We start from the raw sequence: 15,272 nt of genomic DNA on the forward strand, positions 1-15,272 counted from the left end.
CCAGTCGTATGTACGCCTGATGAAAAACTGTGAAAAACCCGAAAGGTATTGTCGGATGACAATGTAACATCGTACTCCTACACATCATTGGCGGTTATATAACTGATTAGATTTACAATTCTCTGTGGCAGCTAGAAGGACCATCAAGTGTTGTTCGTGTTTAGTGTTGTTACCATGCCTGTCAGGGTATGTTAAGGGCGTGAACAGCAACAAACGTCGGATGGACACTGTGAAGGAGACGGAGATGATGCAGACGTTTGTGAGAGAGCCTCAAAAATGCAGACAGTTTGCAATGGTCATCAATATGAATCTCCATTTCATCGGCTTGTCGAACTGTGCAGTATCCATATTTGTCGGACTTATGGATGTGGCAATGACCCGACGAAGGAATGCATAGGAATGTGACGGCAGGCACACTCGCCACCACGGTTCCGGACGAACGTAACTGAACACCACAAGGATCGCCATATTGGCGCCAAGCACACTGCAGCCCCTTCGCATGTGGACCTTCCTGTCGAAAACAAACAATGACCCAGCAACAATCTGTGTCAACCCGCACCACTAGGCCAGTAGGAGCCTGAGTGAAAAATTATTGTCCCATGAATACGTTGCTTTATCACCACAACACATACTACAGCATTTTGAGTGCTCCCCTGAATGTGAAGCATGGACTGCTGACGATCAGAGCCTATTGACTGGGAAAATTACACATTTATCACAGGGGACAGAAGCAAGGACTCATGTGAAGTTATTCTAGGAGCGCTCTCAACATACAACCTTGAGCAATTGGTTAGAAAACCAACTCGAGGTGGGAACAAATTAGATATCTTGGCGACAAACAGACCCTATCTTTTTGAGGAAGTTAATCTAGAAGAAGGTATTAGCGACCATAAAATCGTTGTGGCTTCTACGTCAGCGGAAGTTGCAAAAAAAAAAAAAAAAACCAAAGAAATAGCGTAGAGTTTTTTTGTTTGGGAAAGCAAATAAAAGTGCCATTAATGAATATCTTGATAGTCAGCTCCAAGCATTCACCGCGGATACAAAGATATTGAGTTTCTTTCGTCGAAATTTAAAGGTATTATTCACCACGTACTAGAGAAATATGTGCCTAGCAAAAATATAGGGGAGGGAAAGGATCCACCTTGGTTCAACAAACATAGTAGGAAGTTGCTGAGAAAGCAGAGAATTTTGCATAGTGTTTTTAAATTTGCTCACTGCCCCACTGACAAACAGAAGTTACGCGAATTGAAAGCATCTGTCAAAAGGTCAATGAAAGATTCTTTTAACGGATTTGAAAGCAATATTTTATCTGCAGATTCTGAAAGTATCCCCAAAATCTATTGGTCTTACGTAAAATCAATGGATGCTACAAATAATTCAATACCTCTTCTTCCTGACAGTACGGGTATTGTAACGGATGATGATAAATTCTAAACCTAGCTTTCAAAACTCGTTTACGGTAGAGGACAGCAACAACATTCCTTCTTTGAATTATCGAACAAATACAAGGATGGCTGACATGATGTTTAGTGTATGTGGGATTGTAAAACAATTAAGATCCTTAGACACCAGGAAGGCCCAGACGGTGTGCCCGTAAGATTATATGTTGACTATGCTACAAATATAGCACCATTCTTACCCATCATCTATCAGAGATCATTGGAACAGCCGAAAGTTCCACGGGACTGGAAGAAGGCCCAGGTCATAGCAATCTATAAAAATGATAGAAAATCGGATGCACATAATTACCGGCTAATTTCACTGACATCGATTTGTTGTAGAATCAAGGAACATTTTTTGTGTTCAGATATAATGACATTCCTAGACTCTGAGAAGCTCATCAGCAGAAACCAGCACGGTTTTAGGAAACAGCGGCCATGCGAGACACAGTTGGTCTTCTTTGTGCAAGATATACAACAGGCTCTAGATACCGGCTCCCGGGTTGATGTCATATTCCGAGACTTTCGAAAGGCGTTCGACTCAGTTCCTCACTGTCGCTTGCTCCAAATGTGCACCCTTACGGTCTATCCGATGACATATGCGGTTGGATAGAACGTTTTCTAACAGACAGAGAGCAGTATGTCGTCCTGAATTGGGAGACTTCAACAGAAGGAAGCTTAACATCAGGTGTGCCCCAGGGCAGCGTCATAGGTGCGCTGCTTTTTACGATTTACATAAACGATCTGGTTGATTGTATTGACAGCGGCATTAGACTGTTTGCCGATGATGCTATAGTATACAACAAAGTAGTATCACACGAAAGTTGTGAACAAATCAATGAGGATTTGCAGAAAATAAATGTTTGGTGTAATGACTGGCAGTTATCTCTCAATATTAGAAAGTGTAACCTTCTGCGTGTAACAAAGCGAAAATCCCCGTTAATGTACGAGTACAAAATAGATGCACCGTCTTTGGAAGCAGTACTATCCGACAAGTATCTGGGTGTGACTATTCGAAATGATCTCAAATGGAACGATCAGATTACATAAGTAATGGGTAAGGCGAACTCTAGATTGCTGTGTATTGGTAGAATCCTGAAGCGATGCAGTCCTTCAGCAAAGGAAATTACTTACAATACTTTAGTTCGTCCAGTCTTAGAGTATTGTTCTTCTGTATGGGACCCTTACCAGTTGGGTCTGATACAAGAGATTGAGAAGGTCCGAAGAAGAGCGGCAAGATTCGTGACTGGTACATTTAGCCATCGCGAGAGCGTTACAAATGTCATAGAAAGTCTGAAGTGGAACACACTTGCAGACAGACGACGCGCTAATCGGAAGGGGCTGCTCACTAAATTCCAAATTCCTATCTTCGCCGAGGATGTAGAGCTTATATTATTACCATCAACTTTCAAATCGCGCAATGATCACCAGTCAAAGATAAGGGAAATTAGAGCTCATACTGAGACTTTCAACAGTCGTTTTTCCCTCGAGCGATCCGCGAGTCGAACATAGGGGTGCAAATATGACTTGGGCGCGAATAGTGCCCTCTGCCGCACACCGCTTGTTGGCTAGCGGAGTATATATGTAGATGCAGACCTAGATGTATAGTGGTCAGCAATGAATAATGGTACAACAGCACCCCACGTGACCATCGTTGACGAGTATGGCGGCGGCCTGGGGATAGGCCCCATTATTCCAATATTTTGAAGAGCACAGCGGTTGTACTCCTGGCCTCATGGTTTGGGACACCATCGGATATGACTTAAGGTCATGACTGACAACGATTGAGGGAAACATGAAGCCACAGGAGTACGTCATGATATCCCGAGACCTCATGCATTACCTCTCAAGTGACAGTACCGTGGTGCCATTTTTCAACATGACAATACTCTTCCACACGTGGCATGTGTCACTATGATGTGTGTGCGCGTGTGTAATGTTGGGTCAACCCGTGGCTAACGAGATCTCCAGATCCATCCATTACAAAACGCGCGTGGCACCAGCCACCTTGTCGCAGAAGAGGATGCGACGGCTATGTGACACTCTTCTCAACCGAATCAGTGCATGTATGAAGACCAAGACGGGGTGCCACGTCTTATCGACGAGCGGACTCATAGTTCAATTTTCTTTTAAATTTTTATGGGTGTAGTAATCAAATCATGACATACCCTCACAACATATGCAATTTAATTTCCTCCTCCCCCGGGCCGGCCGGTGTGGCCGAGCGGTTCTAGGCGCTACAGTCTGGACCCGCGCGACCGGCACGGTCGCAGGTTCGAATCCTGCCTCTGGCATGGATGTGTGTGATGTCCTTAGGTTAGTTTGGTTTAAGTAGTTCTAAGTCTAGTGGACTGATGACCTCAGATGTTAAGTCCCATAGTGCTAAGAGTCATTTGAACCATTTTCCTCCCCCGGCTTCTCTTTTTTGTCGGATGCTATACGTCTTAAATCGTGCAAGTAGGCAGAGGGAAGTGTTTCTTTGATGAACATAGCTACGAATCGTCTCTTGTATTTTACATTCCCTTAGAAGGTCCTGGTTTCTTCCAAATTTTAGTGAATATACGTTCCCCGCAAGAAACAGTAGGGTTTCGTTTTCATTCAGTTGTTCCAGGAAATAGTCGCAAGATATACGGAGTAATGAAAAGTAATACCTCCCTATTTATTATGTGTAATGCTTTAAAGCTATTTGAGTACAATAAACGTTATTAACATTCTACGCCTTTATTCTTCGTGTATGTATGTTTGTAGCCCTCTGCCGCAAGAGAGCTCCAGATTGTAGGGTGTAACATGGCGGTATGTAGCGTAACTATGTGCGTAATATGGGCTCTAATCGAGTATCTAATTCGAAGATTTCACCCACACATGACGCACACTCCCCTTCAGCATTACAGTGCCACACCACACATGGGTACTGCGACATCTGCCACAATCCGACACCTTCGGTTCACTGTCATCGATCATACTCCATACTGCCTACACTTAGGCCCATCCGATTTTCATCTGTTTCCGAAACTTAACATCTCCGAAGGCATCACTTTGACAGCGATGAATTGGCGCAGTGAAAATGAGTTTGTGGCTCCGTCAACGAAGTCAAACATTCTACTGTGAAGGCATCAACAAATTGGTCCGTCGTTAGGAGAAATGTGTTCGTCGTCAGGGTGACTTTATTGTGAAAGAAATATGTAGACATGAAGACGAAAATAGTAGAATGTTAATAATGTTTGATTTTGGCAAAAATCTTTTCATATAAAAATTCGGAGGCATTATTTTCCAGCAAGTCTTTGTAGTGTATTTCGTTGGTTGCTTTAATGTAATTGCGTATTGGTAAGAGTGTATACAGAATATCGTGTACCCTTAGGGTATTAGCCAGTTATTTGATTTATCTGTATACCACTGCGACGTTGGTGTCCCTGTAGGCTGTTGTTGGCTGGGGAGCGATAGGTGTGAGAACAAGAAATATGGTACTTAAAAATGAATGTTCTTGGTTTCAACGTCGCGGCGTATGCGTATGCGGTGGACGCAGCTTTTGTGAAGAAATTGTTTCACCGACCAACCTAATGTGACTGGTTCTCTGTCATGCCTTCATAGCAACCAACTGGCAGACATACTTTTGAGTATAAAACTAATCACTTCGAATCCTAGTGTCCATAGCTGGTGGTCTAGTGGATAGCGTTGCTGCCTCTGGATCACGTGGCCCGGGTTAGATTCCTAGCCAGGTTGGGGATTTTATCTGGCCGGGGACTGGGTGTTTCTGTTGTCCTCATCATTTCATCATCGTCATCGTCATCATTCGTGACAGTGGCTGTATTGAATAGTGTAGAAATTGGACTGTGTAAAAATTGGGACTTTGTACGGGCGCTGGTGACAGCCCATTTGAGCGCCCTACAAACCAAACATCATCGTCACCATCCAATCCTAGTTACGTATGCCACGTTTACATGAGTTACACTTATTCCTCCTAGATATGCCTCATTATTGTACGTATGGTTACATACACATATTCTATATCACTCCTCTTACAATAGTCTCGAAACTAGCGAACCAGACTGACTTCTTACTAGAAGTGACTTTCTTCATTTTTTGAGCGAAAGCTGTTTTAATCCTTTTATTTCTTCAACAGGTAATCCCCTGGGGATTCCGTAAACTTCTGAACTGGATTGCTGTTTCATACCCAGAATACCCAATATTTGTGACGGAGAACGGCTACTCAGACTGGGGTGAGCTGGATGACAAAAATCGTACCAACTATTACACGGTGAGTATGTAACTGTTACTGCGCTTGCGTAATCTCAGATGACATTTCCGCAAGCGTTCACATGAAGATAAGACGTATGGAACTATTGCTCTGTCGCCAGATCTGCTTAAAGGCTGAAGAATTATGTCAATCGTGGATGAATACCTTCCTGATGCACGGCCGTTAAGTTTGGAGGCGTTGTAGTACCAGTTTTTCTATCGTTAAAACCAAATTTCTTCTAATATCTGTGCTAATATGTAAAAATAGTGTGGTGGTGTACATGCGCGCACACATACGTGTGTGTGTGTTTAATTCATTGACACATATACAACTGAGCTGATAGTGGTGAAAGTGGCAAATAGGTCGGGCAGGTGCACAGATATTTTAATTGTAGTAAAAAAATATTGTCAGTACTACTACACTACTGGCCTTTAAAATAGCTACACCACGAAGATGACGTGCTACAGACGCGAAATTTAACCGACAGGAAGAAGATGCTGTGATATGCAAGAGATTAGCTTTTCAGAGCATTCACACAAGGTTGGCGCCGGTGGCGACACCTACAACGTGCGGACATGAGGAAACTTGCCAACCGATTTCTCACGCACAAACAGCAGTTGACCGGCGTTGCCTGGTGAAATGTTGTTGTGATGCCTCGTGTAAGGGGGAGAAATGCATACCATCACGTTTCCGAATTTGATAAAGCTCGGATTGTAGTCTATCGCGATTGCGGATTAGCGTATCGCGACATTGCTGCTCCCGTTGGTCGAGATACAGTGACTGTTAGCAGAATATGGAATCGGTGGGTTCAGGTGGGTAATACGGAACGCCGTGGTGGATCCCAACGACTTCGTATCACTAGTAGTCGAGATGACAGGCATCTTATCATCATGGCTGTAACGTATCGCGCAGCCACGTCTCAATCCCTGAGTCAACAGATGGGTACGTTTGCAAGACAACAACCATCTGCACGAACAGTTCGACGACGTTTGCAGTAGCATGGACTATCAGCTCGGAGACCATGGCTGCGGTTACCCTTGACGCTGCATCACAGACAGGAGCGCCTGCGATGGTGTAATCAACGACAAACCTGGGTGCACTAATGGCAAAACGTCATTTTTTCAGATGAATCCAGTTTCTGTTTACAGCATCATAATGGTTGCAGACGTGTTACGACGCGTGGCTCTACCCTTCATTCGATCCCTGCGAAACCCTAAATTTCAGCAGGATAATGCACGACCGCATGTCGCAAGTCCTGTACGGGCCTTCCTGGATACAGAAAATGTTCATCTGCTGCCCTGGCCAGCGCATTCTCCAGATCTCTCACCAATTGAAAACGTCTGGTCAATGGTGGCCGAGCAACTGACTCGTCACAATATGCCAGTCACTACTCTTGATGAACCGTGGTATCGTGTTGAAGCTGCATGGGCAGCTGTACCTGTACACGCCATCCAAGCTCTGTTTGTCTCAATGCCCAGGCGTATCGAGGCCGTTATTATGGCCAGAGGTAGTTGTTCTGGGTACTGATTTCTCAGGATCTATGCACCCAAATTGCGCGAAAATGTAACACATGTCAATTATAGTACAATATATTTGTCCAATGAGTACCCGTTTATCATCTGCATTTCTTCTTGGTGTAGCAATTTTAATGGGTAGTAGTGTAAATTAGTAAGATCGCTGTACAAAAATAAGCCATCACCTTAAAAAAGCAAACAGGTCTTTTCAGTGCACTGTAGGTTGTGTATAACTGGTACCATGTCTCATTTTGACTCTTAACCGCTTGAGTAAAGCAGAACCATGACGTGGTTTGTATGTGTCATTCGACTGTGTGCTAACAGGACCTTAAAATCGATCTACGTAGAGACATTATAGAATCTCAGAAAATACAGGGTTGCTATAATTAAACGTTACCTACTCGCGAGGGCCCACATTAAAAAGTGATCTTACGATAATGAAACGTTCAGTAAACATTTGTAAGAACCTGCGAAAGGGAAGTAACGAATAAACCAAGCAAAGAAACACGTTTTAATTTCTACATCAGAGGCTAACATCTATGAATTGCGTACAATGTTTACGTTCCGGGTATCAAACGTTGCTCATTGTGATCACTGTCTCCATCCACGACAGGCCGGAAGTCTATACGTATACAATTTCACAAATGGTTGCAGAACTTCTCGGGCGGTGGACCCTGGAATGTTCGGCTGTCGTGACACAGCTCGTGCTCTGTTTGAAGATCGCACGTTGCTTCCAGCATTCTCAGACACAGCAGCAGGAGCTTCTTCAACACTCTGTGGCGCAATTGGCCGTCAGCCTCACCCTGGTGTAGTTCCCATATCGTCAGTGAATTCGAGCTTCCGAATCACGTTTTCCAACGCCGGTGCGGACAGAAGACCTCTCCTTACTCCTTTAATGCGCCTACGCTAACGAAGATCAATAGCGTTATAGCTGTTGGTTTCTTAAAACAGCTTTACGAATGAAGTCCTCCTCACCTGCGACTGCCAGCAACTGCGGTGCGGTCTGATGCTTCTGTTTCAACCCACTATCGCCGTACCAGTAGCGGCTCCTAGTCATGACACTAACACAACTAACAAGTTGTTGTTGTTATGGTTTGATGCAGCTCTCCACGCTACTCTATGCTGTGCATGCTTCTTCATCCCCCAGTACCTAATGCAACCTACATCCTTCTGAATTCATCTCTTGGTCTCCCTCTACGATTTTTGCCTTCACGGTGCCCTCCAGTACTTCATTGGTAATCCCTTGATGCCCCAGAACGTGTCCTACCAACCGATCCGTTCTTCTAGTAAAGTTGTGCCACAAATTTCTCTTCTCCCCAATTCTGTTCAGTACCTCCTCGTTAGTTATGTGAACTACCCCTCTAATCTTCAGCATTCTTCTGTAGCACCACATTCCGAAAACTTCTATTCTCTGCCTGTCTAAACTTTTATCGTCCATGTTCCACATCCATACATGGCTACACTCCATACAAATACTTTCAGAAAAGACTTCCTGACACTTAAATCTGTACTCGATGTTAACAAATTTCTCTTCTTCAGAAACGCTTTCCAGTGCCTGTGTAGATTTTATATCCACTCTACTTCGACCATCGTCAGTTATTATGCTTCCCAAATAGCGAAACTCATTTACTACTTTAAGCGTCTCATTTTCTAATCTAATTCCCTCAGCATCACGCAATTTAATTGGACTACATTCCATTATCCTTGTTTGCTTTTGTTGATGTTCATGCTGTCCATTCCATTCAACTGCTCTTCCAGTTCCTTTGCTGTCTCTGACAGAACTACAATGTCATCGGCAAACCTCAGTTTTTATTTCTTCTCCATGGATTTTAATGCCTATTCCAAATTTGTCTTTTGTTACCCTTACTGCTTTTCTCAATATACAGATTGAACAACATCGGGATAGGCTACAACCCTGTATCCCTCCCTTCCCAACCATTGCTTCCTTTTCATGCCACGTCGACTCTTAAAAGCTGCCATCTGGTTTCTGTACAAATTGTAAATAGCCTTTTGCTGCCTGTATTTCACCCCTGCCACCTACGGAATTTGGACTGTCAAAAGCTTTCTGTAAGTCTAAAAATGCTAGAAACGTAGGCTTGCCTTTCCTTAATCTATCTTCTAAGATAATTCGTAGGGTCATTATTGCCTCAAGTGCTCCAACATTTCTATGTAATCCAAACTGATCTTCCCCGAGGTCGGCTTCTACCAGTTTGTCCATTCGCCTGTAAAGAATTCGTGTTAGTATTTTGCAGCCATGACTTATTAAACTGATAGATCGATAATTTTCACTCCTCTCAACACCTGCTTCCTTTGAGATTGGAATTATTATATTCTTCTTGAAGTCTGAGGGTACTTCGCCTGTCTCACACATCTTGCTCACCAGATAGAAGAGTTTTGTCAGGTCTGGCTCTCCCAAGGCTATCAGTAGTTGTAATGGAATATTGTCTACTCCTGGGGCCTTGTTTCGACTTAGGTCTTTCAGTGCTCTGTCAAATTCTTCGCGCAGTATCATACCTCCCTTTTCATCTTCATCTACCTCCTCTTCCATTTTCACAATATTGCCTAGTACATCGCCCTTGTATAGACCCTCCATATACTCCTTCCAACTTTCTGCTTTCCCGTTTTTACTTAGAACTGGTTTTCCATCTGAGATCTTGATGTTCATGCAAGTGGTTCTCTTTCGTCCAAAGGTCTCTTTAATTTTCTTGTAGGCAGTATCTACGGGGTTAAGTAAATTATTATCCGCAAGGAAGTTATAAAATTCTATTGTAATCAAACAGGAATCTCACAAGAACATCATTTATCGACATAGTCTCCTTGCGTTTCAAAGCACTTGGTCCATCGTTGCACAAGCTTCCTGATGCCCTCATAAAAGAAGGTTCTCGGTTGAGCTGCGAGCCAGGAATGCACCGCTTATTCCACTGCTTCATCCGAGGCAAATCTACGGCCCCTTAATGCTGTTTGAGTGGACAAAACAAGTGAGAGTCAGAAGGGGCAAGATCGGGACTATAGGGAGGATAATCCAGTTCTTCTGTTTCTGGAGCGTTTAAGCAGTGTGGGCAGCAGTATGCGGACGTACATTGTCGTGCAACAACACAACACATTTTGACAGCAATCCACGGGGTTTGCTTCGAATTGCAGGCTTTAGCCTGGGAGTAAGCATCTCACTGTCACGTGCACTGTTTATTGTTGTGCTCCTTTCCCGTAATGTTCCAGTACTGGACCTTGTGCGTCCCAGAACACTGTAAGCATCAGTTTTCATGCGGATGGTTAGGTCTTGAACTTTTTTTTGCACGGAAAATTTGGATGTTTCTATTCTATACACTGCCGTTTACTCTCCGGCTCGTTATGATGGGTCCATGTTTCGTCAGCAGGAATGATCCTGTCTGTTGTCCCTTCGTTTCCATAGTGATCCAAATGTTTTTTTCAGATGTCCAAACGCGTTGGTTTGTGCAACTATATGAGTTGTTTTGGGACCCATCTTGCACAAACTTTATGAAACCCAAGTCTGTTGTGGATGATTTCGTAGGCAGAACCGTGACTAATTTGCAGACGATGTGCCGCTTCGTCAATAGTTAATCGTCTGTCTAAGAGAATCATTTCACGTGAACGCTGGATGGTTTCTTCATTTGTGGCGATAAACGGACGTCCGGCTCCTTCATCGTGCGTAACACTTGTGCGACCATTTCGGGATTTTTCCATCCTTTCGTAGACACTACGTGGTTGTAAAACACTGTTCCCGTACTGTACCGAAAGTCTTTGATGAATTTCGGTCCCTGATACGCCTTCCGACCACAAAAAACGGATCACTGATCGTTGCTCTTCTTTGGTACAAGTAGACTACGGAGCAGCCATGATTAATTGCACGGCAGTAATAACGAAATTAACCTAGCAGCTTGAAAACTGCAAAGATATAACAAATAAACAGAGCATGCGTCATCAACGTTAAACGACAGTACTACCAAAATAAACAAAAATATAACTAAATTGCGGATAATAATTGACTTACCCTCCTATCTTACCTCTCGTGATATATGCTTCTACATCCTTGTATTTGTTCTCTAGCTATCCCTGCTATCCACTTTGCACTTACTGTCTATCTCATTTTCTCGTTTCATCAATTAATTTCAATATCTCTTCTGTTACCAATGGATTGCTAGTAGCCCTCGTCTTTTTACCTATTCAGTCCTCTGCTGCGTTCACTATTTCATTTTTCGAAGTTACCCATTCTTCTTCTACTGTATTTCTTTCCCCCGTTCTTGTCAATCGTTCCCTAATGCTCCCTCTGAAACTCTCTACAACCTCTGCTTCTTTCAATTTACCCAGGTCCCATGTCCTTAGACTCCCAGCTTTTTGCACTTTCTTCAGTTTTAATCTACAGTTCACAACCAACAGATTGTGGTCAGAGTTCACATCTGCCGCTGGAAATGTCTTACAGTTTAAAGCCTGGTTCCTAAATTTTTGTCTTACCGTTATGTAATCTATCTGAAACTTTCCAGTGACTCTAGGCCTCTTCCACGTATACAACCTCCTTTAATGAATCTTAAACCAAGTGTTAGCTATGATTAAGCTATTCTCTGTGCATAATTCTATCAGGCGGCTTCCTCTTTCATTCCTTACACCAATTCCATGTTCACCCACTTCTTTCCCTTCTCTTCCTTTTCCTACTATCGAAACTTGTACTGCCGTGGTAGGCGTGGGTCTCGTGTTTATCTTTGCTACAATAATGCGTTCACTATGCTGTTCGTTGTAGCTTACCCGCGCTGCTATTTTTTTATTCGTTATTAAACCTACTCCTGCATTACCCCTGTATGATTTTGTATTTATAACCCTGTATTCACCTAACCAGAAATCTTGTTCCTCCTGCTACTGAACTTCACTAATTCCAACTATATCTAACTTTAGCCTATCCATTTCCATTTTTAAATTTTCTAACCTACCTGCCCGATTAAGTGATCTGACATTCCACGCTCCGATTCGTAGAATGGCAGTTTTCTTTCTCCTGATAACGACATCCCCTTGAGTAATCCCCGCCCAGAGATCCGAATGGGGGACTATTTTACCTCCGGAATATTTTACCCAAGAGGAGGCCATCATCATTTAACCATACAGTGAAGTTGCATGCCCTCGGGAAAAATTACGTCTGTAGTTAACCCCTTGCTTTCAGCCGTTCGCAATACCAGCACAGCAAGGTCGTTTTGGTTAATGTTACAAGGCCAGATCAGTCAGACATCCAGACTGTTGCCCCTGCAACTACTGAAAAGGTTGCTGCCCCTCTTCAGGAACCACAAGTTTGTCTGGCCTCTCAACAGATACCCCTCCGTTGTGGTTGCAACTACGGTACGGCTATCAGTATGGCTGAGGCTCGTAAGTCTCCCCACCAACGGCAAGGTCCGTGATTCATGGGGGGCGGGGTGTTACTAACAGGTAACAACGCAAATACTGCACCGCACAGTCTGAACACCATTCCTGTGAAGTTGGATACGGTAAACAGTTTTCTGTCTACACTGGCTTAAGTAGAGGAAATTTAATTATAACCACCCTGCAGATGTTTTGGGCACGCCCAGACGACACCGTGAGTGAAGCTTTCTAGTTCGTTTTTTGGTGCACGAACGTCAATGTCCAGTGTATGTACAGTGGATGGAGGGAAAAACGGTCATAAACCAACAGAGAATACGAGTGTCACGCCTCGTCTATAAGAAATAATTTCAAATCCGACAGGAATGGTTGCTGCCAGTAAACTCGGGTCTCAACCAGTTTCGGAACGAACATTGTAAACGGCAGTGAGTGACACGGACGGTCGCAGTAGGGTGCCTCGGCATAGGCTCTTGCTCTCAGGCGCCTGTTACCGTCCGAGGAGTAGCGATTCGTGCTCTGTCCAAATGGGACAACTACTCAATGGGCCGTCTAACGTGCATTCTGTGGAGAGTGCAGTTAAGCGCAGAAGTGGTACTGTGAAATGCATGGCAGCAAGATAATAATAATAAAAAAAACTAAATTGCCTTGTGTTGACGGGGCAAAAGAAAATCAAAAGAATTCAGAGATCTACGTAGTAGTAACTACTACTAAATTATTCATTGTCATAAGGCGTTGCTCGTTTACAGATGGCTACAGGTTACGAACATCAATAAAACAAGCAAGTAACTTTATTTAGTATCCGTACAAAAGGCTTAAGAAGTCCCATTTACAAATACGTACAGCGGTTATTCACATATATTTACAGGTCAAGAATGTCGACTGATTAGACTAATAATTATACTTAGCAACTGCACAAACGGCTTAAGCTTTAATGATAAGTTTCTACTACGGCGAAGCCGTTTCAAGTCATGTAATTTTCTTCTTCTTCTTCTCCTCATCTTTTTCCCAAGGATTAGGCCTTTGTGACATGGTCCCTCTTCATAGCATTTATTACCATCTTTTCTTTGGTCTTTCCACAGTACTTCCGACTGGGTTGTATCTACTTGCTGTTTTAGTAGTCTTCTTTCACTCAGTCGCTCTAAACAATCTTTTCATTTTTTCTGTAGCTATATTTTATCATTTAGTTTATGCGTTTGCAACTCTTTTCTAATCTCTCGATTTGTAAATCTATCTCGTTTGGAACAGTCTTTTACAGAATTTAGAAATTTTATTTCCGCGGTTTTTATGTGGCTTCTGTCTTCCTCGCTCATTATCCCTGACTCACTTTCATAACGCAGCATCTACATCTACGTGATTACTCTGCTATTCACAATAAAGTGAACCCTGGCACAGGGTTCAATGAACCACCTTCAAGCTGTCTCTCTACCGTTCCACTCTCGAACGGCGCGCGGGATAAAACGAACACTTCCATTTTTCTGTGTGAGCCCTAAGTTCTCTTATTTTATCGTGATGGTCATTTCTCCCTATGTAGGTGGGTTCTAACGGAATGTTTTCGCAATCGGAGGAGAAAATTGGTGATTGAAATTTCATGAGAAGATCCCGTCGCAACGAAAAACGCCTTTGTTTTAATGATTGCCACTCCACGTATCGTGTCTGTGGCATTGTCCCACCTACTTCGTGATAATACAAAACGAGCTGCACTTCTTTGTACTTTTTCGATGTCATCCGTCAGTCCTACCTGTTGCGGATCCCACACCTCACAGCAATACTCCAGAACAGGGCGGAAAGGCGTGGTGTAAGCAATCTGTTTAGTAGACCAGTTGCACCTTCTAAGTGTACTGCCAATGAATCGCAGTGTTTATTTTGCTCTACTCACAACATTACCTATGTAATCGTTGCAATTTAAGTAATCCCAAAGTATTTAGTTGAATTTGCAGCCTTCAGATTTGTGTGACTTATCGTGCAATAGAAATTTAGCGGATTTCTTTTAGTACTCATGTGAACACACTTTTCTTTATTCAGTGTCAATTGCCACTTTTCGTACCATACAGATATCTTCTCTAAATCATTTTGCAATTCGTTTGGGTCAACTGAAGACTGTACAAGACGGTAGACGATAGCATCATCTGCAAACAATCCAAGACGGCTACTGAGATTGTCTCCTACGTCGTTAATATAGATCAGGAACAATAGAGCGCCAATAACACTTCCTTGATGAACGCCGGATATTATTTCTGTTTTACTGGATGACTTTCCGTCTATTACTACGAACTGTTACCTTTCTGATAGGATATCACGAATCCAGTCGCACAACTGAGGCGATATTCCATAGGCATGCATTTTGGTTAGAAGACGCTTGGGAGAAACGCTGTCGAAAGCCTTCTAGAAATCTAAAAATATGGAATCAATTTGCCATCCCCTGTCGATAACACACATTACTTCTTGAGTATAAAAAGCTAGTTGTGTTTCGCAAGAACGATATTTTCTGAATCCGTGCTGACTGCATGTCAATAAATGGTTTTTTTCGAGGCACTTAATAATGTTCGAATACAGTATAAGTTCAAAAACCCTATTGCAAATCGACGTTAGTGATATGGGCCTGTAATTCAACGGATTACTTCTACTTCCCTTTTTGGATGTTGGTGTGACTTGAGCAATTTTCCAGTCTTTAGGTACGACCTTTCTATGAGCGAGCGGTTGTATATAATTGCTAAATATGGAGCTATT

The 15,272-nt window shown here is 43.1% G+C and overlaps 1 protein-coding gene across 1 annotated transcript in view; it reads left to right on the forward strand.

Annotated features, from left to right (window-relative positions):
* Positions 1 to 15,272, forward strand: part of LOC126413085 (lactase/phlorizin hydrolase-like) — a 202,511-nt gene that overhangs the window by 66,342 nt on the left and 120,897 nt on the right. Inside the window, exon 9 of the mRNA XM_050082981.1 lies at positions 5,560 to 5,694. Coding sequence (XP_049938938.1) covers positions 5,560 to 5,694 — 135 coding nt within the window. The remainder of the gene's footprint in view (positions 1 to 5,559; positions 5,695 to 15,272) is intronic.

Source organism: Schistocerca serialis, chromosome 7, assembly GCF_023864345.2.
Source record: "Schistocerca serialis cubense isolate TAMUIC-IGC-003099 chromosome 7, iqSchSeri2.2, whole genome shotgun sequence".
NCBI classification, from domain to species: Eukaryota; Metazoa; Arthropoda; class Insecta; order Orthoptera; family Acrididae; genus Schistocerca; species Schistocerca serialis.